The sequence below is a fragment of the Amphiprion ocellaris genome, chromosome 10, assembly GCF_022539595.1.
Source record: "Amphiprion ocellaris isolate individual 3 ecotype Okinawa chromosome 10, ASM2253959v1, whole genome shotgun sequence".
Lineage (NCBI taxonomy): Eukaryota > Metazoa > Chordata > Actinopteri > Pomacentridae > Amphiprion > Amphiprion ocellaris.
In genome coordinates, this window is record NC_072775.1 from 35,786,214 (window position 1) to 35,813,629 (window position 27,416).

General features: G+C 38.5%; 2 protein-coding genes across 2 annotated transcripts in view; both read right to left on the reverse strand.

Annotated features, from left to right (window-relative positions):
• Positions 1-19,953, reverse strand: part of ranbp9 (RAN binding protein 9) — a 36,678-nt gene extending 16,725 nt beyond the window's left edge. Inside the window, exons 1-5 of the mRNA XM_023269097.3 lie at positions 19,318-19,953; positions 13,455-13,566; positions 10,957-11,009; positions 5,028-5,195; positions 4,035-4,057 (exon numbers count right to left, since the gene is read on the reverse strand). Of these exons, the coding sequence (XP_023124865.2) occupies positions 4,035-4,057; positions 5,028-5,195; positions 10,957-11,009; positions 13,455-13,566; positions 19,318-19,534 (573 nt within the window). The 5' untranslated portion in view covers positions 19,535-19,953. The remainder of the gene's footprint in view (positions 1-4,034; positions 4,058-5,027; positions 5,196-10,956; positions 11,010-13,454; positions 13,567-19,317) is intronic.
• A 6,975-nt stretch (positions 19,954-26,928) lies between these two features.
• The window catches only part of rnf182 (ring finger protein 182), a 4,724-nt gene continuing 4,236 nt past the window's right edge, over positions 26,929-27,416 (reverse strand). Inside the window, exon 2 of the mRNA XM_023269109.3 lies at positions 26,929-27,416. This exon is cut by the window's right edge and continues 1,109 nt beyond it. The gene's annotated coding sequence lies outside the window, so the exon portion shown is untranslated.

Below are 27,416 nucleotides of genomic sequence, written 5' to 3' on the forward strand. Positions count from 1 at the left end.
TAAAACTAAAAATGGAAAACAAAACAAAAACATTTTTCCAGTTTAAACTAAACTCTTTTTTTGAGATGATGGCAAACTTTCCTTTGTTTTAAAAATGACCCGTTAAATTGTTTTTTTGTTTGTTGTCAGACAGGAAAACTGTTTATACTTTAGAACCCAGATGCTGTGTTTTGTGTACATGTTTTAGTTTTTATTTTCAAATTTAAAACCCCCTAAAAGTGCCCTTTTTCTTGTTTCTGACAATGATGGGAAAACTGATTATACTTTAGTACCCAGATGTTGTTTTCCACATTTGATTTCAATGCTGATGAGACTGGAAAAGCAGAAAAATGGCCTGTTTTCATGTTTTTCGTGTTTGATGGGAAAACAGACAATACTGTAGTAGCCAGACATAGAAGAACTTGTGTAACTGGGAGTAAGGAGGAGGTAAACAAATACAGTTGATTAAAGTCCCCATAAGACGAGGAGGCACAAAGCTGCGAGTGTCTCAGAGTCGTCTTTGTTGCGGTCCAATAACCACAAAGGTCAGCTGTGCCGAGGTGACGCACTTTGCTGCACGACTCTGGAGGAACATGAATGTCTGGACCACCGCCAGCTCTGTTTTGCTGCTCAATGGATTATTGTTGTCGCTAAGACTCTTATTTTCTTCTCCCTCAAAAACAGCCGGCCTCCATTTTCATTTGCTACTGAGAAACTAGGAGGGGAGAAAAAAAATAAAAACAAAACAAGAAACTTTACAACTCCATCGCATCTCAGCTAATGACGAATCCCAACCGGAGTTAATGTCCGTAAGGAGGCGTCAGGAAGCGTGTTCATGTTTTATTTACATATATTTCTGCCCAGTAGGAGGCAGCAAAAACACACAACACATCCAGCAGTTTTCTGATTAACATACACAGACCAGCTAAACCACTGGGAGTCATGTTTCTGGTGAATTTAAATCTGGTTTTCACATTCCTTACAGCTCGGTTTGTTGTCTCAGAAGTCCTGTCAAAGCATCTTTAAATGCTCCAGTATGCTGAGTAATGAGCTAAAAGATGAGTCTGATGATGATCACTACTAGCAACTTCTTCAACATACAAACTGTCAGCTGATCTGTTTTTTAACTTCTGGGATTTCTTCAGCCAACAAACTTAATCCTTTAGGATACAAGCAGAAAAATGATATCGTATTTCTGGGCTCACTAAATGCTCACTAATAGATCATATTTCTCCTATACTGGTTTCTCTTCATTGGCTTCCTGTGAAATGTAGAATAGAATTCAAAATCCTACTTCTGACATATAAAGCTCTTAACAACCAATCTCCATCATATCTTAAAGACCTGATAGTACCATATTATCCTAGCAGAACTCTTCGCTCTCAGACTGCAGGCTTACTTGTTCCTAGAATCTCTAAAAGTAGAATGGGAGGCAGAGCCTTCAGTTATCAGCTCCTCTCCTGTGGAACCAGCTCCCAGTTTGGGTTCTGGAGGTGGACACCCTCTGTATTTTTAAGACCAGGCTTAAAACCTTCCTTTTTGACAAATCTTATAGTTAGGGCTGACTGGGGGACCCTGAGGGGGTCAGCTGGAGTCTTCCTCTTGGACGTCCCTTAGTTCTGCCCCTAGTTCTGCTGCTATAGGCCTAGGCTGCTGGAGGACCTCTCTGGATGCACTGAGCCCTTCTCTATCTACCATTATATTTACTATATATACCATTATTGCATTACACTCACTCTGTTTCTCCCTGTGTCCTTTCTCTGAGTGTCCCTGGTCCCAGAGCTGGATGCTGGATGCTTCAGATGTGTGGTTGTGTTTTATGGTCCTTGTGTCCCACCCCCCACCTCTCTATCTCTACCCCTCTATCTGTATCCCTCTATCTCTACCTCTCTACCTCTTCTGTCCCTCTCAACCCGCCCGGCCAGCAGCAGATGGTTCCCCCACATTAGAGCCGGGTTCTGCTCGAGGTTTTTTTCCCTGTTAAAAGGGTGTTTTCCTGCCACTGTCTCCTTAGGGCTGCTCTGGGGTTCAGGCATATGGGTTCTGTAAAGCGTCTTGAGACAATTTGACTGTAATTGGCACTATATAAATAAAATTGAATTGAATTGAATTGAATTGAATTGAACTGGATAAAGTCATCTGTGGCTCTCGAGGAACTCATGACACCAATATGTTCTCATTTTTGGAGTTTTGTTCAGTTTAAAAAGAAAAAAAATGACAGCAAATGACCCCGTTTATCAAAATGACACGTTTTGCTCACGTGAAAATTATTAATTTGTGGAGTAGAAGGGTGCTCAATCCATAAAAGCTTTCTATACGCTAGTGTACTTGTGGCGACATATCACAGCTGGAGAGGAGAATAAACTACAGCAGCTGGGAGAAAGTGCTAAAGAAAAGAAACTTCAGAGGAAAAAGCAGTATCGACAGTGTTTGTGAGATTAATATTAAGACCAGACGGAGGAAACAAAAGTTCCTTACAGCAGATTTACAGCCTGTGAATGAATTTCAGACTTCATCTACGAAATTAATTTCATTTGATGTAAACATAAAACACCGTAGAGACTATGGAGAAAACGGACACCACAAAGTCCAACTGTGTTTTAAAATGTACAGCTAACTCTGCCCTGATAGTAGTTTGGGTTTAATACGTAATCCTGTCTCTCCTAATAATACCTCTAATTATGTGATGTGCCTCATCATAGTACTTTCTAATACTCTGGTCAGTGTTGTAGCTCAGGTGACAGAGTCAGAAGTGTGAACTCCATCCAAGGATTCTCCTACTGTCCAATCATCTGGTTTTCCAGCCTCCAAACTATTTTCACTACAGTAGATGTTCTGAAGGAAAGGGTCCCAAATTCTTCCAACAGTCCAGATGTTTGATATAAAAGCTTAATTTAAAAGAGCAAAAATACAGAAAAACAAGTTTGGATCACATCACTCATGCTTCTACTCGTTAGCTAGCATGTGTTACATATGTATTTTTCTACTTAAGTGTTACATATGTAGTTTTTTACTTAGAACATGTGTTACATGGTTATTTTCTACTGTACATAAGAATCTGTGCAGTATTTATACCACTGGCAAGAATGTTGTTTCTATTTAGTACTTCTGTATATTTTGTTTTATTTTGGATATTTTTTTTATTTTGTACTTTATTTCCTAAATGTTTCTATTTAGTACTTCTGTATATTTTGTTTTATTTTGGATCTTTTTTATTTTGTACTTTCTTTCCTAAATGTTTGCTGCTGTAAAACTGTAAATTCTCCACTGTGGGACTAATAAAGGCTGATTTTGACAAACCACAGAGCTACTTTCACAGCTAATCAGTTGAGTGGAAGCTAACTAGCAGTTAGCTTTACAGCCCGTTCTACCTCAACATTAAAACATCAACAGTCACGCTGTGTGTTTAAATGTTCAGGACTCACAGTTTCATTCCTCCAAACCAAACAAATCCAGACGCTGCATTTACAAAAGCTAAAGTTTAGAAGTCTGCATACATAGAAGGTTTCCCCTGAGGGGTACAGAAGAGGAGCTGCTCATAAGTTGCTGTTTCTGAACATTATTATTCTGATAAACGAGAAAACCAGAAAAGTCTACGACTGGAGTTTAGCTCTGAACTTCACTGCTAGCTTCACCAAACAGAGACGTGGTTTAGAGGAGATTCAAGGTGTTTTCACAGATTTCATTCATGTTATTCTGATATCCCTAAATCCAGAGATAAATTCATCATAGAATAGAACATCTAATAGAAAAGCAAACTAGTTTATTTCCTGCTTGGACAGATAATTCAGTTAATGTTATTTTAGAATTAATTTGTGTAAAATTTGGATTTTTTTGGTTGGATGAAAACACCATCAGTCAGGATCTACTAATTATGTGACTTATTTTATCATAACATTTCTTAAAACTCTTGTCGGTGTCTTAATTCAGGTGTCAATATTGTGACTGAAGTTGTTGTGAAGGAAATAAAACATTTAATATCTCTAAATAATCCTGATTAATTATGGAAACCATAAAGAACAGAAGACAGGAGGAAACAAATCATGTTTACTTACTGGAAGGTCTGTGAAGGCAATACCTGCAGAGGGAGAGAGGAAAGCATCAGCACGAAGAGTCCTTTTATCTCTGAACACAGCAGAGTGTTTACATGTGCAGAGGTAATCTGATGACTATCAGTAATCTATTACAAACCATTTTAACATTTAAAGGCTGGATGTGACCACGTGGAATTAAGATAACAGATAGAAACTTGAATGAATGACTCAGGTGCAACAGCCAGGTGATAAACATTCAGACTTCAGGTGAACTGTATAAACTTAAATAAAAAGTAAACAGTAAAACATTTACAACATGTGAAAGTATCAGTAACAAATGTGGCTGTGTTGAAAATGTTGCACATATTGATTCCAGGTTTTGCTAGAAAAAAAAAAACAAAACAATGAAAGAATTCTACTTTCAGTTTTTTAGTTTTTAGGATTGATATCATGTCTGAGATCTCTCTCCTTCAGGACTTTAATTAAAAATTAATCAACAGTGAAGGAAAATGAAACCAGGGACAATAGAAAATGCCCAGAAAATGCAGAGAGTTAATAAACAAATGAATTATTAGGAGACAAACAGAACATGAAACATTATTTTCTCCTGTTTGGGTTCTGTCTGCTGTAGATATAAAAACACACCATGCAGTTTTAGTCAAAATGTAAAAGTTAGGCTCTTGTTTTATCATCACAGGAATAATTAAATGCATAAATCATTAGATCCTTGTGTAAAGAAACAGCTACACTTGTTGCAGTGGCCTTGTTTTGTTGTTTTTTCTGCTATAAAATAAAAATGTAAAACTGACAGAATTCAACGTTCAAACTGAATTCTGATATTTACAGGTAACGTGTTGTGGCTCACTGCTGGTAATATTTACTCCTCTGAAATAAGGTGAACACAGACTGGGCACAGGTGTAGCTGTTCTGACTCACCTGAGCCACATGTTCAGGTGTTCCAGGTAATAAATACTAGCAGGTAGAGGGGCCATACGAGCCCTGAATGCTCCTTACCTAGGCTGTGGCCGTTCTTTGTGTAGAAGCAGGTGTTGTTGATGAGGTTAACGCAGCAGCCAATCACGTCGCCCGTTGTAAACGTAGGTCCGTAGGGTTGCCCGGTGCCGGACGAGCAGAAGGAGTGGCCGTCGTCTCCGTGGTAACCATATGAGTGTTTGTCCCAACCTGAAGGATGTGAAAGACACGACACTGTGACGTCTCAGACGACTTCAGGACAAAAATGACTGAATCGGAAAAATAAAAAGTACAGAAGGGAGAAACAGTATCTACAGCAGGGGTGTCCAACATGCGGCCCGCGGGCCAAAAGCGGTCCTCCAGAGGGTCCAATCCCGTCCTCAAAATGGAAAAATTCCAGAGAAGACACTAACTGCACATTGTAAATCAGTAAAACTATAAATTTAGAATAATTTCTAGACCATGACAAGTTGTTTGGATCATCAAGTAAAATACTAGATTGTTCATTGCTCTTTTGTTGTTTTGTGTCTCATTTTTGTAAAATTTTGTCTCGTTTTTGTAGTTTTTTGTCTGACTTTTGTCATGTCTCATATTTTTGTCGTTTTGTTCTCGTTTGTTGTTTTGCGTTTCCTTTTTGCCTCGCTTGCATTTCTTATTTTTTGTCATTTTATATTTTGCTTTATTTGTTGTTTTTGTGTCGTTTATTTGTTTGCCGTTTTGTTTCTCACTTTTGTCAATTTTTTTTGTCGCTTTGTCACAAATTTTTTTCAGTTTTTTTCACATCGTTTGTCTCATTTTGTGTCGTTTTGTGTCTCATTTTTGTAATATTTTGTGTTGTTTTTTTGTCTTTTGTCTGACTTTGTCTAATTTTTTTGTGTTTCCTTTTTGTCTCGCTTCTGTTTTTTGTCATTCTACATTTTGCTTTATTCACTGTTTTTGTCATTTTGTGTCTTTTTTGACTTGTCGTTTTGTTTCTCGCTTTCGTCATTTTGTGTCGTTTGTTTTTTGTTTTATTTCTTGCCTTTATCATTTTGTCCTCATTTTTTGTCTCTTTTTTGTTTTGTTTCATGATGTTTGTCTCAGTTTTGACATTTTGTGTCATGTGGAAATGATAAACTGAGATTGAATGTTGTTGAAATTTCAGGTTGTTCATGATGTTTTGTAAAAAAAAAAAAAAACTCCTTTAATGTGAACATTTTAAGAATGTACATTTTTGCACTAAAACAAAGGAACCATCAGGAGTTGTGGTTATTTATAGGTTATTATGCTGTGGTTTTACTGGTCACTGGAGATCAGACTGGACTGAATGCGGAACCTGGACTAAGATGAGTTACAGCCCCCGATCTAGAGTTTCCAAAACTTATGTTGCTTTAAATAAAAAGAATCCAGTCAAAAAAGTGAAAAAGCTAAACTGGCCTTGCTTAACCACCCCACTCTACAGTATAGTAGTAATAGTCTGGCTACACCTTCTTATCATTCTGCTACAGAGGGCAGAAGAGGAGTTCTGGCTCGTTTTGATTTCTTTAAATCAATTACAGTCATCTTAGAAGCAGCTAAGAAAAGGAGGCAGCTTTAGTGTTCACTCAAAGCAGGGAAATTGTTCTGGTGGCACATTTATGTACAGAAGCATCATTAAAATGGATAATCCACTGATAACAACTAGTGAGGCTGCTTTACTGTACGATCTAAATCCAGGCCAAAACGTGAACTATTTAATACGCCTGGAAGCTGTTGTGATTTCCTGTAGTGAGCTGGACTCTGACAAACAAAAGGAGGCTGATCTGAGCAGCTAACGGCAGGTGTATTTCCACATCCTACATCCCCTGAGTGGGACCAACACTCCGCTCATCTGCTTCATTTTACGCAGAAAAACGTCCAACAAAGCTGGATGTTGGAAAGAGTCGACCAAGATGTCTCCAGTGCACCACTCTACCGTTATGTTGTAGACATGAGGAGAGAAGAACCAGCCGGTGCCAGGACACACGACTGGCAGCTGCTCTTCAACAGGAAGCCAGCAGACCCCGCCCTCCTACTAACCTGACTGGACAAACACTTCCTCATCCTGGATGTTACACCTGATCTTCCTGTTTTTACCAAACTGTGTTTCTGAAAGCACTGGAGAATAGAAATAAGCAGCTGGAGCTGATTTTCAGGAGTTCCCAGAGACGTCTAGAGGCAGCCAGACGTCCCTGATTTGCATAAAGTAGCCTCGACAGTATTTTATGCAAACGAGGAGCTACGTCTCTAGAAACACATGGATGCAACCAGAATGCACTGCTGCTGAGACAGACAACCAATAGGAGGCTCTGAAGTGAAGCATCCTGGAAACTGTGACTCCACAACTCCTGTTTTAACCCTTTGGGAAAAATGTGACAAACAGTTTTAAGAGTTGGAAAACGAATTCAGTCCAAAAACAGAACTAATTATTCACATTGTGACCTGCGACAACAAAGCGGTGCTAAAACATCGTCTTGTTTTTTAAAAGCTGCAGGGATTCAGTGCCTTGCTCAAAGACACTTCTGGACACTGAAGCTGGCTCAGCAGACATCTCATCACCAGAGCAGCTTGTTTTCAGTGTGACAGCAGAAGGACAAAGCTCAGTCGTTATTTTTTTTCTCTAGAAAGCTGGATACGCTCCCAGAATCAAGATGTTTTTAGCATTTTGAGCTCTTTGGTTGTAAATTCAAGCCTCTACACACTGCAGGCCATTTTTGTTTTATGTAACCTCAGTAAATATTGGCTATGCTGAGCATTAAATAGAAAAAGGTGGATTATTTTTAACTGTGTGATTTGAAATGAGGTGTTTGCCTTTTGTGTGTGTTCAATAAAAGCTCCAACACACTATTTATTAATGAAAACTTTGATGTGTGTGTTCTGGGAGTGTTGGTCCAGTCTTTGTCCTGTACTGCAGCACTAATGGTCTGTTTTAATGTCAGAAACCAAGCGGCAGGATCCGGTGAGTTACTGCTGAGCTGCAGAATTAATCCTGCCATTGCAACATTCATCAACTCTGCAGCAGTCTGGCATCACTTCTTCACAATTAGTGAATTCTCATTAGCTTCCATCCATCAGCCGGGCCTCTGCGGTTTGCTCTGGGCCTCCTGTTATCTCTGCAGAGGAGACGGAGCTCCTGGGTGGGTCCGGTCCTCAGACTGGTGGAGGGTGTCAGGGCTCCTGTTGGGCCTGATAACCTCGGCGGAGGGCAGCGGTGATGTCCTCCAGTGTCACCCTACCATGTCATGGCAAAGAACTAACAGTGGGACGCGATTCAAAAAAATTATCTCATTAGAGGCTTTGTAGTTAACTCGTTGCAATTAATCGCATTTTTGTCAAATAGCAATATTTGACACAATAAGCAAAGTTTTTCAACTCAAATATTGGTTGACGACTGAATGATGAATAGACATATACGTGAATTTTAACAACAAAAATGTTTGTTTCATTTCTATTTATCTGCATTTTTCATCTGTCTGCTACATTCACAGATTACTGCAAACTCAAAGTGACATTATAGTGATTATATTCAACATTTTAAGAGTTTTTGTACTTTCAGTGTCTTCTAAAGTGGTCTATTATGGGATGGCTACACCGTTAGCAGGACTGTCATAGCTAACGTTAGCTCTGGTGCTAACAGCTACATGTTTTACATTGAGGTGATCAGAAAACTCTTTGTTGCACATTTTGCACAAAACCAGGCTTCTATCCAAGCTGCCATCAGGAAGATTTTAAAAATAAAACTTTCCTCCCAACAAGCTCAATCTGTTCTCGTCTTCCTTAACTGTTCACCAAACTTTCTGACGTCACTCTGTGTCCTGTGGATCTTCTTCACCGGTGGAAAACAGACTTCAGGTTCTTTACCGCCACCTACTGGGCTGGAGTGTTCATCAGTGTTACTGGTGTGCCAAAAATCAGGGAACTGAGAAAGGTACGATTAAATGAGTTATTTTTTTAACACATCATTTTTTCTGTAATTAATTAATCGTAACTAACGCTTTAAAGTCCCAGCCCTAGAAAGAACAGCTGCAGGGATCTGTTCATACTAACCAGCTGTGGATATTCACTCTGCAGCAACGCTGTTCTGATGAAACACGTTTCTTTGCACAAGCGAGGATTTTTATAACATTTTAGCAAACATTTAAGAACTGAAAATCCATTTTATTGTGTTTTGGGGTTGTTATAAACTTAGAAATCCAAAATAAAAGCTCTCAACAACTAGACAAGACACAAAAATTTGACCCAAGTGCTGCTTATCACCACAAACCGGCAGTCATCCAGGTTAACCTTTGTGTAGCTCCGCCCCCTCGCTGCTTCCAGGTGAACCAATCAGAACGAGCCTCTCAGCCTTCCAGGTTTACTTTAAACAGCTGCTTCTGATAAACTCTAAAATATCTGAACCACAAATAAACTCACCAAACATTCTGCTGTAAGAGTGAACACAAGAGTCTCCCTGTGCTGCTGAACACCCAGTGGGTTATTAATGATGTAACGTCCCCACAACAAACTAATGGCTAACGTTAGCTTCAAGGTCTGATCTCTGTATAAACTGTAGCACTGAGATGCTAAACTTTAATTTAAACCAGTAAACCAGGACTGGGTGTTTTCGTGTTAGCATCTGTTAGCTTCTCTCCTGCTCTCTTTGCTCATTAAACTACATTTTAATGCAGCTGAACTACAGTAAAGCTGCTCTCATTTTTACTGTGCTAACACGCTAATCAGCAGATAAAATACAGATTTTCTAACATTCGTCTGACAACAAACGCAGCAGTTAACAACACCTGCTGAAAATTCACGGATATTTCCATGTAAAATGATCCTCAGAGAGTAAATAAGAGGATGGAAAGTCTCATTCACGTCTGTGCGCAGACTATCAACTGTTTTTCTCCGCACTGTCAATCACAGCTGCAGAGAGAGTCTTCTTCCTGAAGGGCAGCAGATCAGCTGAATTTGAAGCTACACTTTCACAGCTGTTCAGAACAGAACTGAAACCAGGAGTCAAACAATCACAGAGGAACAAATCATCGTACAAATGCAACAGTGTGAGATCTTTAAACTCTGTATCCTCATTACCAGGAGAATTGTTGACCGCATTTAGATAAAAAAATAATTTAGTATTTTGCCCTCACAATAGCGACAAACTTCTTGGTCAGCCATTTACATGACTAATTAAAATCAGTTTATCACTAATATTGGCATCTAAATGCAGTCCAGTTGTATTCCCTCTTTCATTACTTCAACCTCCTTCTAGAAAAGGTCAGCATTGTGATATTTATGCTTCAAATAACCTGTTGATATCCAAGTTTTTTAAATTATTATATCTCAAAACTTACAACACACTCATTTTCTGCAAATTCTGTCTAACTTTACATTAAATACTGACATACATGTGATATATAGAGTATAGAAAGTGCGTGGTGGTATGTCAGACAGCCTGAGCTTCACCTGTGGATGTCTTCATGTCAGGAGCTTTAACTTTTTGTTCACAATGTATTCTGTGTTTGTTGTTCAGACTTTAGAGTCTAGCATGCTGACAGCAGTAAGGCCTACTAGCTATGGCTGTGTCTTGAAGTAATGTAGTATTTAAATCATCATACCATCTCAACTCTATAAATTTCTATGTTTTCTTGACAGTCAGGAAAAGTTAAAACGTATAATAAACATCTAAATTCTTGAATCTATGGACTTAGCAGCGCTTGGCAGGAGTGGGAACATGAAACTTCCACATTCCATTTCATGTCCCCACCAGGACCATCACACTTGTAGAAACCCTGAATTTCAGCCTCTCCAGCCCATAACAATTAACAGTACGAAACAATTATCAGACGAAACATTTAAACTACTCGGTCACACCTGCAGCCAGTTCATCCAACACAAATCACAGGAAAATGACAGCCACAAACATGCAAACGATTTGTGTATGATATACAGCAGACATGCAAAAACAGCAGCAAGAAAACACAATGTGCCCACTTACCAGGGAGTCTGTTCATGTTTACGCCTTGAGCTGACAGGCCGATGCCCATGTACCTGCAGGACACAGAGCAGACTTCATTTAGACACAAACACCAGGAAATTTGCTCAACTGCTCCAAATCTGATGTCTCTGGCCTCCAAGGGACTGAGAGCTGATGGTGGAAACTAGTGTGAACAAACCAGGTCTAGATTCGTATGTGGTCATGGATCTGATCCCCGTGGTTTATTTGACGCCTCGTTGTTCTGTACGTGTTGTCATTAACAGGGATGGATGTCGATGGAGAGACAAGGAAGCTTCACATGTGTTGGACTTTAAAGATGGAACCGGGTTAAACTATCATCCCGGTGGCCACCAGTCATGTCTGTCTGCTCCTAAACATCTCAGTATCACTAACAGCATCAGAACTGACGGTGCTAAAAGCTAGCATGATAAGCTAAGGAGTATCATGCTATGTTTAGCATGCTCAAGTCAGCACCTTGTACAACACTGAGCTTTGTTCATGCTTGATGCAGTGACATGGTTTGTCCACAGAGAGTGTGTTCTGCAGGTGAGTGGGCTGGAGATTCCCCTGAACACATCAGAACCTCATACATCCACAGAACCATCGCCTGCCTCAGTGGAAACAACATGAACACATGTGGGTCAAAGGGTTCTCCAAAAGATAATCATCTAAAGGTGCTTTAAAGATTTGTTTCCTGAGCTCCATTTCTTAACCAGATAATTGAACAAGTAACCCAACTTTATTATTATTCAGCAGACAGCATATTTTATTTAAATATTGACTAACTGTGTTCATGTCCATGTTGTCTATCAGTAATATTGGAATCCTTCATTTTGACGGGCTAAAGGCTGCAAGTTAAAAGTCAAAAGTTAAAAGCAGGTTTTGTCTGTCAATTCAGACTGCAGAAAATAACTCAGATTTTATAACCATTTGTTATTTAAGACTCAAAACTGAGGTCTACAAAAGTATTCTGATGGAATTTTTCAAATTTCATGTCAAAATATTAAAAAATTGGAACCTTGTTTTGCTACACCTTTAAATCTACTGATGTTAGAGTCTCAGACGTTGGTGAAATGTCGACCAAAGACTGGATTTTAGTAGGAAAAATACAACATATATATATGAATAAATCCATTTATAGACACTCACAGGGACTTTCTAGGGACACAACACCATCCTTGTTAGAGAATTTTGCACGGTTTTTCCATTTTCAAGGACCAATAATTACTCCATCAAGGAATGTGGCAGAGTTATGTGATGATCGGCGTATGTTTGTCTGTCTGTCTGTCTGTCAGCAACATTACTCAAAAATGGACCAACGGATTTGGATGAAATTTTCAGGGAAGGTCAGAAATAACTCAAGGACCAAGTGATCAGATTCTGGCAGTGATGCAGCTTATAGTCTGGATCCACAGATTTGTTAAAGATTTCTGTATCATGGCTGCACAGTGGTGTAGTGGTTAGCACTTTCGCCTTGCAGCTTGAAGATCCCTGGTTCGTGTCCCGGCTTTCCCGGGATCTTTCTGCATGGAGTTTGCATGTTCTCCCTGTGCATGCGTGGGTTTTCTCCGGGTACTCCGGCTTCCTCCCACAGTCCAAAAATATGCTGAGGTTAATTGATCATTCTAAATTGCCCGTAGGTGTGAATGTGAGAGTGATTGTTTGTCTCTGTATGTAGCCCTGCGACAGACTGGTGACCTGTCTAGGGTGTCCCCTGCCTTCACCTGAGTCAGCTGGGATAGACTCCAGCCCCCCCATGACCCTAGTGAGGATTAAGTGGTGTATAGATAATGGATGGATGGATGGATTTCTGTATCATTGTGAGATAGTGGCACGGCGTCACTGTAACCATGACAACCAGTGATCACTATGTCAGCTGCCTGCTGATGATCACATGATTGTGATCCTACTACAAATCCACTGCTGAGGACTTATCAGGACTTATCCATCAGAAATGATCCAAGGATCAACTGATTAAATTGTGGGGGTGTTTCTGAATCTCATCAATTCCCACCGCCCGCTACATATTTAGGTCATGTGATCCAGTATCCGTACATAACGTACACATGCAGAACACACGCCTGTGCTCAGAGCAAGGTCTTTTTTATTAAAGATTTCATCCATCGGAAATGATACGCCTGAGCAGCCTTGGTGGAGTACTGCTCTCTGGGTGTTTTATTTGCTGAAACTTCCCATGGAATAAATTCAATTAATCAAATCCTCAAGCAAATCTAAGCGGTAGCAACAATGCAAACCATTCAGTACAAGAAACGTTTTACCGTTAGGATGCCAACATGTAGCACGTCAACATGAGCTCAGTTTCAGAGGAAAGCTGCGACCAGATGAAACGTCTGGAGTGAAATTCTCAGCAGAATTATTGGAATTCTCCCAAATCAGTTCAACAACCGAAAGTTTTTATATTTCAAACCAAAGAGTTTGAAAGTGTCAGACACTGCCAGCTACCAACACAGCTAAAAGAAGGGTTTGTGTCGTCTTACCCATCTCGGCCTTTACTGATGATCTTCACCTCGAAGTAGTAGACCCCGCAGGCAGCTGGGATGGGGTGGGTGGCCCGGACAGACGCTGCATCTTTGGGGGTTTTTCCATGACCTTCAGGTTGGGTAGAAGAAAGGAGGGTGGGGTTACTACAGATGATTATCAGTCATTCACTCGTCATAAACAGAAGGTCAATGCTGAGTGTGAGGACAGAGAGATGCTTGTCTGCAGCTACTTACTAATGATTTTCACTTTAAGGACTGTAAGTAGATGTTTTTAGCATTAGAGGCTGTGGAGGAGATTAAACTCTAAAAACTGACCATGACGAAGCCATTTTGAGAAGTAGAGAGCAGAATTGCAGCACATTTCAATGTCAAAGGTTTAAATCAAAGAGAGATTTGAGAATATTACTGAACAAATAATGTTGTAGTCGAGAGGCAGAGCTTCTGCAGATGCTATAGTATAACACCTCTACACACTAAGTTTAGATCGACCAGGAAAACAGCCTGAAGGAAAACTGTGCTTGTCCCAATATTTCTTTAGGATTATTTTTCCTTTAACAACTGCAAAATATTTGTTCTATACATAGTTTATTCAAGCTGTGACACATTTTACACATAAAGAATGTATACAGGAGCACACTGCTGTGAAATATATATAAATATGTATATATACAGTCATTAACAAATTTATCTGTGTTAGAAACGAGAAAACTAATATTTTAGAAATCTGTCAAACACGTTATTTATCAGGCACATAACAAACTTGAACAACTAAATAGCCCATATTCACACATATTTAACCAGGAATCTTAATATTTTGTACATGAGAAGTCAGAAATTAATCCAGAACAACATAAAATCACTGAAACACATGTTTCTGTTCAGGATTGCAGCAAATAATGGTAATTTGGCGTCTTAACCAAAAAAATCACAATGTGCTTTAGTTTTTTTCAGCTTTTTTGTAAAACAATAAATTTGAAAATTTGTGGATAACAACAACAATATTTATATTTTAGCATTAAAGAGCTGCACACACTGGAGGATTTACCATTACAGAAACATTAAAACATATTTTACTTATCAGCAATACTGTTAATTTAGGGCAGCAGTGGCAAACACCTCACATTGGGTGGAGGTCTCATAAATACGTTACGCACTGTCTCTCTCTCTCTCTCTCTATATATATATATATATATATATCTATGCACACTATTGTTCAAAAGTCTGGGGTCACTTTGAAATGTCCTTGTTTTTGAAAGAAAAGCAGTTGTATTCCATGAAGATAGCATTAAATGAATGATAAATCCAGTGTAGACATTGTTAATGTGGTAAATGACTATTGTAGCTGCAAACAGCTGATTTTTAATGGAATATCTCCATAGAGGTACAGAGGAACATTTCCAGCAACCATCACTCCTGTGTTCTAATGCTACATTGTGTTAGTTAATGGTGCTGAAAGGCTCATTGATGATTAGAAAACCCTTGTGCAGTTATGTTAGCATGTGGATAAAAGTGGGAGTTTTCATGGAAAACATGGAATTATCTGGGTGATCCCAAACTTTTGAACAGTAGTGTATTTATAGATGTATAGAAATCTACACTCATACAGGCTGGTGTAAAGAGGAAACTGGCTTAGCGACACCCAAAGATAAAACTGATTAAGTAGATTAAATTTTTATAAATACCCTTTGAGGATGAGTCAGTGGTGATGAGATTATCACCTTAAATGCTCTGAATCTGGACCTCCTGTGTTCCTGTCGCCCTTCAAAGCTAACATTAGCCGTCAGCAGCATCAGGGCTCATATATCAGACAAGTTTAGTGATACTTAGCAGCAGTTTACAGTCATTACAATAGGTGGACTACTAGCTGGCTGTTATTAATAAACCTCTGGAACTGTATTTGGAAATACTGAGTAATACCACTTATAGAATATCCCATGAAATGTGAAATGCAAGATGTTTATTTAGGAGTCGGTTAAAAAGAAAAGGACTCTGGAAGGACCCAAACAAACAACGGCACCATTTATCTGTTTTCATGAGGGAAAAAAAATCTATAATCAATTAAAACAATTTAATATCAGCTGCAATTCTGGTCAGAAGGTAAAATCAAACTGTTGAGTCGTGTGAGGAAACATTTCTTCTGGAGAGAATCAGAGCAGCTTTAATGAGTCATCTGGATGAATTCCTCAAACTAGTTCAAATATGGAAAATTAACTTAAGTAGATGTACAAAAATTAAACTTCTCGCCTCCATTTTACATTTCTGCTGGTGACAAAATGGTTGCCGGGTGGAGACACCACTAAAGAGGAAAACAGTACAACTTACAGGTACACTATTACCTATTTTAGTTAATTTATTTAAATATATACAACTCCATGAACAGTTTAAAACATCCAGAGCTAGTCGCCATGTTTAGTTGGTGAAAGAGTGAAACAGCTGATGGTTACTGGTGAGTCAGTAAACTGATTACTGGACTTAATCTACTCTGGATTCAGACCGCTGTAGTCGGGATGATTATTGTTCTGAGCGTACGTTGTAATGTGGAATTCTCAGAAGCTACTGGCATATCTTCTGTAATTCTAATAATAATAATAATAATCCTATTTTCTGCAACACATTCCCTCCAGATGTTCCAGTCGTTGGATGTGTTGTGTGGAATCATGAATATTATCACCATGTTTACCTGTATAACTGTAATTTATTTTTTTCAACAAAAGTCTCCAAATGCAGCACAGACGTAGCTCTCACAGCTCTCAGTATATTTACTATCAATGTGTATCCATCTGCTTTTAATTTGCTTAATTAAGAAGGACCAGAACTGGAACGATTAATTAGCAAATATTTCAGTCATCAGTTGATAAGTTTATGTACATTTTAGGTAGAAGTGACAGAAATTAACCAGTTCCAGGTACTTAAATGTGAATATTGGCTCATTTCCTGAGTCATCTATGGAAAAAAACAGACTAATGTTGACCAAACGACATATTCTGATATTCAGGGTGTCTCTAAAGTCTGGACACATCAGCAAAAAATACACGTTTTCAAGGAATGAACATTTTTGCAACATTTCTTTCAATACATTAACTTTTAATATATTGAATTAAATATATATTTGATCATTAATCAAATATATATTTAACATAATAGCCATATTTAATATGTGGAGGCAAAAAAAACTACAGTTAACCCTGAGTTGCTCCAGTGATTGGACCCTACACTCTTCCATTAATGGGTCAAAAATGACCCCTATAAGAATCAAAGTGTTTTTATGCCATTTTTGTCATTTTGGTTCAGAATAATAAGTTGTATTATTGTTTGTATTATATTTTTGTCCACACAAGAACAATTTCATGTTTGAAATATGCTTATTTTTGCACTTTTTAACCAATTTTGAACATTCTGATGATTGAAAAAAAGAAGATTATTACACAGAACAGCAATAGAAGCATGTCAACATCCATTTTGTTGACATCCTTCCACTCTTTTCCTCTGATTAGATTACATTTAGAGGTGGGACTTTAATGCGTTAATTTCGATTAATTAATTACAGCGGAAATAATGCGTTAAAAATAATAACGCAATTAATTGCACCCTCCTCAGTTCCCTCATTTCTGGTAACTCTGATGAACACTTCAGCCCAGTAGGTGGCGGTAATGAACCTAAAGTCTGTTTGTAGCCATGAAGAAGAAGCACAGGAAGCACTGAGTGAAGTCAGGCTCTGGTGAACAGTGAAGGAAGATGAGATTGAGCTTGTTGGACAGAAAGTTTTCTTTTAAAAATCTTCCTGATGGCAGCTTGGATAAAAGCCTGGTTGTGTGTAAATTGTACAACAAAGAGTTTTCTGATCACTGCGTCACTTCAAGCTGACGGTATCACCTCAATGTAAAACATGTTGCTGTTAGCACCAGAGCTAACGTTAGCTACGAGTCATGCTAACGGCTAACGGTGTAGCCATCCCATAATAGACCACTTTTCTAGACAGTGCTTGAGTTTACAGAAAGTCTTAAAATGTTGAATAAAATCGCTATAATTGCACTTAGATTTGCAGTAATCTGTGAATGTAGCAGACAGATGAAAAATGCAGATAAATAGAAATGAAACATTTTTGTGGTTTAAGTTTTTACTCCATCGAGGCTCTGCCTCCTTGGAGGAGGAATAACCTAAACAACAAAAATATCTCTTTTAATAACTTAATTATAAACATTTTGTTTATCAAAAAATTACATAAATAAAAATTGATATTCCTATAAAAAGACCCATCAAAATTCCACCATTTATCAGACCCAGAAAAGATGAAAACAGAATGAATTTCAGGATTTTCAACTTTCTGAAGCTCCTTGAACTACTTATGCTGATTTTATGTGCCATACAGTGGAAAAAACAACTAAATTCAGGCTTTAAGTCATCAAAATCACTTTTTTCTATATTATTTTTTATTTTATTTATATATATATATATATATATATATATATATATATATATATTTTTTTTTTTTTTTTTTTTTTTTTTTAATATTTATTTTTATCTATATTTCTCATTTTAGACCCATTAATGCATCTGAGGGTTAATAAGACTTCCTGTGTCCAGACTTCAGGGACACCCTGTATATCAGAACATGTTGTTTAGTCTAGCAAACACTCTGTAGCCCAACATTAGTCAGCTTCTTTGCATACATGACTCAGGAAATGAGCCAATATTCACGTTTCAGTACCTGGAACTAATCAATTTCTGTCATTTCTGCCTAAGACGTACATAAACTTATCAACTGATGACTGAAATATTTGCTAATTAATGGGCAAATCGTTCCAGTTTTGTCCCTAAGTACTGTTTTATGAATTATATGGAAAACACAAGTGACAGTAAAATGAACATGTGATGATCCTGTAAAGTGGGTTCTAGATAACAAAGCTGTACCATCTGATAGAACACTGACATTATAAACCTGATAAGATGTCTGAGTTGTTCAGTTCAACACAGCTGTGGATAAACTGTGTTTAGAAATTGTGACTTCTGAAAGAGATAATTTGTTTTTGCTTCATGTAAAAGTTTTCTGGATGCTAAAGTTCAAACCTGCGTTGAGAGATTCTGCTGAATTTGTGGCACAAAGGAAGAACATTCTAGCTGCAACAAGGAAGAGTGACTGTAGAGGCCGGTCAGACCCAGAACACTAGAACACACCCAGGAAGCACTGCTACACCTTTTTTTTTTTTTTTTTTATAGCCTTTTCTGGTAGGCCTGTACCTAAAACCCTCCTGGTAGCTCTGCTAGGCGACTAGTCCAACCTGAATGTCAGCGCAGACAGCTGATATTAAAGCCTCAGAGGGAAGAATAGCCTCTCTTGAAAAGCTTTTTCACTGGAAGACTCCCAGTTCCTCTGACTAACTGAAGCTAATCATGATATCTGCTGTTTAATTACCTTATAATGCTACATTAGCCCACCTCAGGCTTGTCTAGCTTCAGTCCGTTTTGGCTAACGGTGTGACTGTGACTCAGATCGAGGCTAAACAGTCTCAGATCCACTTTGTTGAGGCTGATTCTTCCATTAGATGCGATCTGTTGTGTTTCAAACGGCAGCTTGACGAACTGTCCGCCCTGGAAGGTGACAGTTCCTGGAGCTGACAGGCTGGTGAACTGGCTAGCAGGGAAGCTAACGGGCTATTGGATCAGTCCTGGCCGTGAATTCATCTCGCCAGCTGGTCGGGTTGCAAGATGTCCTCTGTCTTGTTGTTGATGGAGCTACTAGCCTAGCATACTTTGTTTTTAGCCACAACGGCAGCTGGCTTTGATCCGCTAACCGTCGAGCTAAGCTAACGCTAGCATTGGGCAATAAAGTGCTAAAGTGGACAGTGTGTCGGTGTCATACCTTTATAGTGCACACGGAGGTTGTTCTGAGAGAGACCAATGTAGCTGAACTTGTCCTTCGGGCTCCAGGAGCGAGGCAGCGGAGTCTCGTTTTCATTTACGGCTGGATAGAGCCGCCGGAGCCGCTGGTTCAGCTCCTTTTCTTGCTCGTTCAGAACTGAGTCTCCGTGGACGACAACCGACATCAGAAACCCGCAGCCCGACGACTGTCCAGACATGGCTACGACACGAGTTTTAGTAAAATGGCTTGTCAGCAACAAGCCGGAGCCGCTGGGGTCCGTCAGTGTCAAGTTTTAAAGGGGTTTAGCAAAGCTAGCTAGCTAGCAGGCTAAGCTAACTGGCTTCGCTGTTCGCAGGGAGGCAGCCAGAGCTGTTAGCCGAGCAGCTAACCTGGCTAGCGCGCTTAGCTCGGCCAGCGGAGGCGAGGCGATCTCTGAAACGGCTCAGGTTGACATTAGGCGACACGAAGCCACAAATAGAGACACCGGGAGGAGACGATCTACCGCGCTGGGTCAGAGGAGAGCGGTGAGCGGGCAGAGGAGCAGAGAGAGCCGCGACGTAGGGCTAGACGGACCGACAGAGTCTAATGAGCTCGGCTAGCCTCGATCTTTTGTTTGTTGTCGGAGCGTTATCCGCACATCTGATTGGCTGAGAGCTGCTCCACTCACTTCCTATGGGAATGTAAGTAAATAGAGGCTGAGACAGAAAACAGTGAAATAAAGACGACAAGCAGCTGATCCACCTCACTGACCAGAGAACATGTTAAACACCTGGCTCAATCCAGGACTGAAGGACGTTTTACATCCCACCCATCAAATGTCAAATAATCCAGAATCGTAAAACATTTAATAGTTGTGTTAATGTTCTTGTCCTGAGACCAAATCTATAAAAACTAAGGATAAGGATAAGGATAAACTTTATTGATCCCACGGTGGGGAAAGTTCACCATTACAGCAGCTCCAAAGAAAAAGTATAAAATATAAAGGGAGTACAAGAATAAATAAGAAAAAAAACAGTGCAAAACTTGCAGATAATATTATATACAGATGAATTTTTAAAATACCATGTACAGACTATATACAAGAGGATGAGGTATCAGTTATTACACATAAGTAGGTGGATGCGTGTGTAAATTGGGGGAAGAAAAAAGTACAGCAGTAAACAGTATACAGTGAAGTTTATAATGCGGCGTTGTACAGTCTGACAGATGCTGGAATAAACGCCCTGTGGAAACGTTCCTTCTTACATTCAGGGTGAACCAGTCTGTTGCTGAAGGAGCTTCTTAAGGAGTTCACAGTCTGATGCAGAGGCTGGGAGGAGTTTCCCATGATAGAAGACAGTTTGGCCAGAGCCCGAGGAGAAAAGAATGTTTGAAAATATTTAAAAATACCAAAGAAGTCTGGAGTTCCCCCTAAAATGCCGTTTTTCTCTTGTCACACCCCCCTGATGACCAAACTGAATCTCTAATAAAACACACCAATGGACAAATATCATTTTCTGTCTTGTTTTTGTGAATTTGTCTCGTTTTTGTCGTTTTATGTCTAATTTTTGTTATTTTATGTCTTGTTATTGTCATTTTGTGTCTTGTTTTTATCTTTTTATATCTTGTTTTTGTCATTTTATATCTTGTTTTTGTCGTTTCCTGTCTTGTTTTTGTCGTTTTCTGTCTTGTTTTTGTCATTTTGTGTCTTGTTTTTATCTTTTTATATCTTGTTTTTGTCATTTTCTGTCTTGTTTTTGTCATTTTCTGTCTTGTTTTTGTTGTTTCCTGTCTTGTTTTTGTGATTTTGTGTCTTATTTTTGTTGTCTCCATCATCCAACAGTGTTCCTACAGAATGTGTAGATCAAAGCTATGTCCTCTCTTCTATTTTTCATCTTTTCATCCCATTGTCAGCCTTGATTGAACGTCTCCCTCCAGCTCATATTATCAGGATCAGACTAATTCTTTGGACTGTTTTCCATCAGTCAGTTTGTCCTCTTGGTCAGCAGTAACAGCAGCTAAATATCTAGCTTCTACTGCTGAGAAAAAGATCACATTAGCATGGATTAGAGTAGAGTTAGCAAACAGCACAGAAAACATGGAAGAAGAAGCTGAGCCCATCAATACCTATTATTGATCAATATGGAGCAGAAAACTGGAAAAGAGAAGGTTGATTTTTCAAACATATGGATTCTCTTTTGGGTATAAAAGGTTTGAATTCAGTAAATTGTGCACAAACAGTTTTTGAGGTGTTTAATTGGTGACATTTTCTCTACCGGCCTGGTCAGGTGGAGAAAGTTTTAAATCTATTAATGCAATATTTTTAATATTATTATAATAATAAGTTTAAGGAACCTCAAACAGGAAATGGTGGCTCTTTATCTGATACTCACCTGGACTGAACATCGTAGTTTATATTTAATCGTATTATTTATTGAAAATACCACAGGAGTGACTATGGTTTAATAAATATGATTCCAGTTATTAATAGGTTTGTATCTCTGTTTGTGTTGTAGCTGTAGAAGTGTGTTCTAGTGGCTGCACCAAACCCCCAGCGGTTAAATGACTTTCAGTGCAGATGTTTGTCTTCTCAGACGGGATCCAGTCGACTGAAATGTCTGTCAGCTTCAGCGAGTCCTTCATGAACCTTCGATAGAACTGAAAAAATTTAATAAAACATTGAACGCTGTGTTTATATTTTCAGTTCAGTGTAACTTATCAGTGGCTTTTCAAGGAAAAAATAAATAAGAATAAAATAAAACAAATAAAAAACTCAAAACAGTTCCTATAAAATGGTTTTACACTTGATGTTTTTCTGACGCCTACAAAATTATAAATGACATAAATTAACAAAACCAATTTAAATATTAATGTTCAGATCCTTAAATAAGAAATAATCTAACAAATTACTTGACTTATTTGAAAATTAAGAGTAAGGCGCTTCAAAACTAAAGTAGGAAAAATGTTTTTTTCAGTTTTTAATTGTTTTTTTTTTTTTATTGTAGTTATTGTACAAATTTCCCGTTTATTGAAATTATGGATTGTAATGGATTTTCTTTACATGATTTATTTTTTACATTAGAATGCAGAATTACACTTTTTTTAAATCAGCAAAAAATGTTATTTTATAGGTATTTGGTGTTTGTTTGTTTTTTTTTAAAAATAGGAATATTATCTTTATTCAGTCAATCAGATCAGTTTAAATCCATCCAGGTGTCTCAGTCTGAACACTGGATCTGGTTTCTGTTCATTTCCTCTATAACCAGCTGTGAGCATCAGTATTATGGGATGTATCCTAGTGATCATCAGTATTATGGGATGTATCCTAGTGTGATCATCAGTATTATGGGATGTATCCTAGTGTGATCATCAGTATTATGGGATGTATCCTAGAGATCATCAGTATTATGGGATGTATCCTAGTGTGATCATTAGTATTATGGGATGTATCATAGTGATCATCAGTATTATGGGATGTATCCTAGTGTGATCATCAGTATTATGGGATGTATCCTAGTGTGATCATCAGTATTATGGGATGTATCCTAGTGATCATCAGTATTATGGGATGTATCCTAGTGTGATCATCAGTATTATGGGATGTATCCTAGTGATCATCAGTATTATGGGATGTATCCTAGTGTGATCATCAGTATTATGGGATGTATCATAGTGATCATCAGTATTATGGGATGTATCCTAGTGTGAACAGTTTAGAGTTCTAGAAACAATCATTGGTTCCTGGATGTGTTTCTGGTTTCTGATAATCCACCAGAGAAAACTTTAAAAGGTGATTGTGGGTGAATTTTAATGTTGGTAGGTGGTTGGTCACAACTATTAGAGACGGTGGAAGGATCATTTTAACACAGATTTTGACTAAAAATCAGCTGATTCTGATTGTTTACTGAGTACGTGTTAGAATATTGCCTGCCTCAGAGTTTGTTGTTATTTTAGAGTAATCTGATTAAACAGAAACACATCCAGTAATACTGCATAATATGGCCTGGAATCTATTTTTAAAAATGGATTTTGCCTCTGGGTTTGTCACATATTCTGTTTTCTGTAAATGACATTTAAATACGGCAGTTTGGCAGCGTTGTTGTGGATTGAGGCCAGTCAGGGAGGAGGTCGGGGTGGATGGAGGGTGGATGGAGGCAGGACTTTAAAGACCGTCGTCTTTCCTCAAACTTGTATTAGTGCTTAATGACGGACGGATATAAATTATACCAACTAACTATTGAATTTAGAGCCTTTGGAGCCTCTCAGGGTCACAACTCAGCCATGGAAGCAGTGAATTCATTTCAGAGTGTTTTTCATTAATGGAAACACACTGAAAGAACCAAAGCTGTGCAGCGACGTGTTCTTCATGTCTGCCGTGTTGTTTGCTCTGATCTCACTCAGAAAGTAAAGAACAGGCTGGGGAAAGCTGTTCTTTTTTGTTTTTTTGTTTTTCCAGTTGGGCTGCAGAGCCTGTGAACGTCGCTCACACCAACATGTGGGAATGTTCATTGCATCAGTAAGAAGGAATCTGAAGTGATGTTACGCTCCCTGTAGGGAAGCTCTGCTCACATTCACATCGAGTCCCTGGAAATCACAAAGTGGACTGTTTATGATCAGCAGAACCAGGACAGACTGTTCTGTGGAGCTTTCTGGACTCAACCAGCCTTCACACTATTAATATGTATTTGGAGGAGTGGCATGTCTAATGAAGATTTTGACCTGAACTACTGTCTGTAAATACACAAACTAGAAAACCAGCCAGCTGCTTCCAAACTGATGTGGTAATACAACAATCACAGGCCTAAAACCAGAACCTAATGTTCATACTTCCATTATTATCACTTCATTAAGATTTCTGATGCAGGATTTTCATTTGTATTGGAATATTTTAAAGGTTTGGTCAGTCCAGTAATAATCAACCAGATCCTCCTCAGATCATCTGATTCTTCATCTCCAGTAACTTTATCAATGATCAGAATTCTACCTTCTTACTGGGAATATTTCCAGAGTTCCAGGTCCTTGAAGTCCATAGAGGTGGGTCCAGATTTATCATTTTTTAGTGGATTTTTTCCATCATTTCTGAGCCTCAGAACTGTTTCTCCCTGTGTCCTTTCTCCGAGTGTCCCTGATCCCAGAGCTGGATGCTTCAGATCTGTGGTGGTTCTCCCACCAACTGGCCTAATCTCCATCTGTGGGATGCTGCTGCTGCTGACCTTCCTCCAGCCCACTGCTTCCAGCTGCCCATTTCCATCAATCTACTCTGCATCACCCTCACTATACTTGATATGTTCATCTACTTACTGTTAGAATTTACTACCAGCTATATATGTAGTATATTTAATGCCAGAGCCATACACCTTAGTTTAGAGACTCAGGGAGACAAGAACAAAACAAAAAATACAGATGAAAATTCAAATGTTTAAGTAAAGTTCAGTTTGTCAAAAATAACTTGAAAACTGTATAAAAAAAAAAAAAAAAACAAGCAAAAAAAACCCGGCTGAAAACCTGTTCAAACTGAGTGAAATTTGACCAAAATGGTTAAAAAAATGTTCCAAAATGACTCATAGTTTGCTCAAAATTATTAATAAAATAGTCCACAACTGAAAAATTGTCCAGAGTTACTCTAAAATGGGTAAATAAATATACATATTTCTTCTTTCAAATACCAGTTAATTTATGTGAAATACGTCAGGAAGGAAGACTCTGGATAAACAGTCACAGCGCCTCCCGGTGGTTCAGATCAGACTCTACCTCAGAGAATTAAAAATAAAGAATAAACTGACCATAGGACTGAGATTGTCTCAGCCGACTGCACCGATGAACACTTCCTTGCTCTTTTCTTCCATCTTCACTGTCAGGATCGACTTTTTTCTGAAGTTCTGAAGTAAATCCAACATTTTGTCCATCAGACGTGTTTCAGACTTTAAACTCGGGACAGCACACTGAACTCATCGCTCCTGTTTTTTCTTCCAACCCCACTGTTCAGAGTCAACTGTTGTTGTTTTTTAGGCTCTTTGTTGAATGTCTGACTGTACAGCAGCTTCACATCCACAACTAAAGAGGTCAGATCAGCCCAATCTGAATAAAACCGTCACAATCAGCTGGTTCTTCATCTACACTGACTTTATTTATGTTTAAGTACGTAGAGGCTGTTTGAAATTTTCTGTTTCTTAATTCACATTATTTTATCCAGAATCTGAACTTCAGACATAAATAAAACAGCCACATGAAAGTTTAGCCCTAAAGCAATAAGCAGACATTAAACTGCTGCAGTTGTGTTGTTGAATCTGTGATGTATCCTATAGTACTGATGGAGTGGACGTAAAATAGATTTTTTTTTTTAATCTCTGAAGATGTCGTGTGTCTATCTGCTGGACTGATGAACTTCTGAGGCTCAGAAATGATGGAAAAAATCCATTAAAAAGTGAAAGTCTGGACCCACCTCTATGGACTTCAAGGACCTGGAACTCTGGAAATATTCCCATTATGGAGGTAGAACTCTGATCTTTCATAAAGTTACTGGAGGTAAAAACAGACACTGGCTGGTCTTTCAGGGACACTAAGATGTTGAGGTTATTTAGGTCTTTATTATTTTTATCGCTGGAATTGGAGCTGATTTATCACAAAATAACTTCTGCTGTTTTCAGTTTGATTTTAATTTGCTTCATTGTGTGAAAGTTGAAACTTGTGCTCAATAAATAAAATGAGAAATGATTACATTATGATTGGATAAAAACCAAATCCTCCTAATTATTCTAATTATTCTCACAACTTTAAAAGGGCGTGGTGTCAAGAAAAATAACCCAAATATACTGATTTAAATGAATCTTTTAAGTTCCAGACATTGTCCTCATGAGTTGTGTTGACAGGATAATGTTGGTATTTGGATCAATTTAAGATTATGTTTATTTAAACTTTAAAACTAAATTCAAGTTGTACTTAATTTAAAAATTGGCTCAATAACTTCATTTTTCTCCACTGTGGGTTCAAGACTTCCGGTCCCTTTTCCAAACATAAATGAACAGATTCAGGTTTAGCTGGGATGTTAGAGATTCTGTCCAACAAACATGAAACTCAGAACGTTTCCTAAAACCACAGGTCCGAGTTCAAACACACAACAGGTCAAAATTTTTAAAAGTTCATTTGTTGAATGGTTGAATTTCTTCAGAGCTACACGAATATAAACATGTCCAAGCTGAAGAAAAAGTGTTTAGAATTTCGATGATGAAGAATAACACTTTAAAAGTCCTTTGAAATGGTCTGGAAAAACTTGTCGGAACAATTTAAGTTTTATGAGCAAACTTTAAAATGCCAGTGATTAAGAGAGGATAAAATGAAAACACTTTTGAGGCTAATTTCTGGAGCTAAGCGGAGTTCCTTGGTCGAAGATCGATGCAAAGACTTTTAAAGTCTAAACAGCGATCCTTCACTGCCTTCCCACCGGTGTAGCTCTCATGAATGTGATTCAACATAAACGCAACAAAAACCACATAAAATCATTTGCTGGTACTTTTTTACGCCATGTCACTGCTTGTTTTGGCCATTTGTTGGCTGATAAAACACTCTGAACTCACTGTTTTTGGTGCATTTGATGTTTGTGGCGATTTGAAGAAATTGGAGGACATGGTGAAGTTAGATTTGAGACATTTATGGCTAAATAACAAGATGGTCTTCAGGTTTGTCACTACAACATAATTATCACTACATGTAGTCTTTATGTTTAGCATCATTAGTCGTCTATCAGCCTAAAAAAAGAAATGCACAGATTAACATGAATAGTAATAAAAATAAAGCTCCAAACTGTGAGCTCTGTTTGTCATGTAATCATCTTCTCTTTCTGTCCACACAGTCATAACGTCTGGAGGTCCACCGTCGGGTCAAAGCTCCTCTGTTGGGTATGTTGGGTCCATAGGGTCCATTGGGTCCATTGGGTCCACTGGGTTCGTTGGATCCATTGGGTCCGTTAGGTCCATTGGGTCCATTGGATCCATTGGGTCCACTGGGCGTGTTGGGTCCATTGGGTCCACTGAATGCATTGGGTCCGCTGGGTCCGCTGGGTCCTTTGGGTCCGCTGGGCCCGTTGGGTCCATTGGGTCCGTTGGGTCCATTGAGTCCGTTGG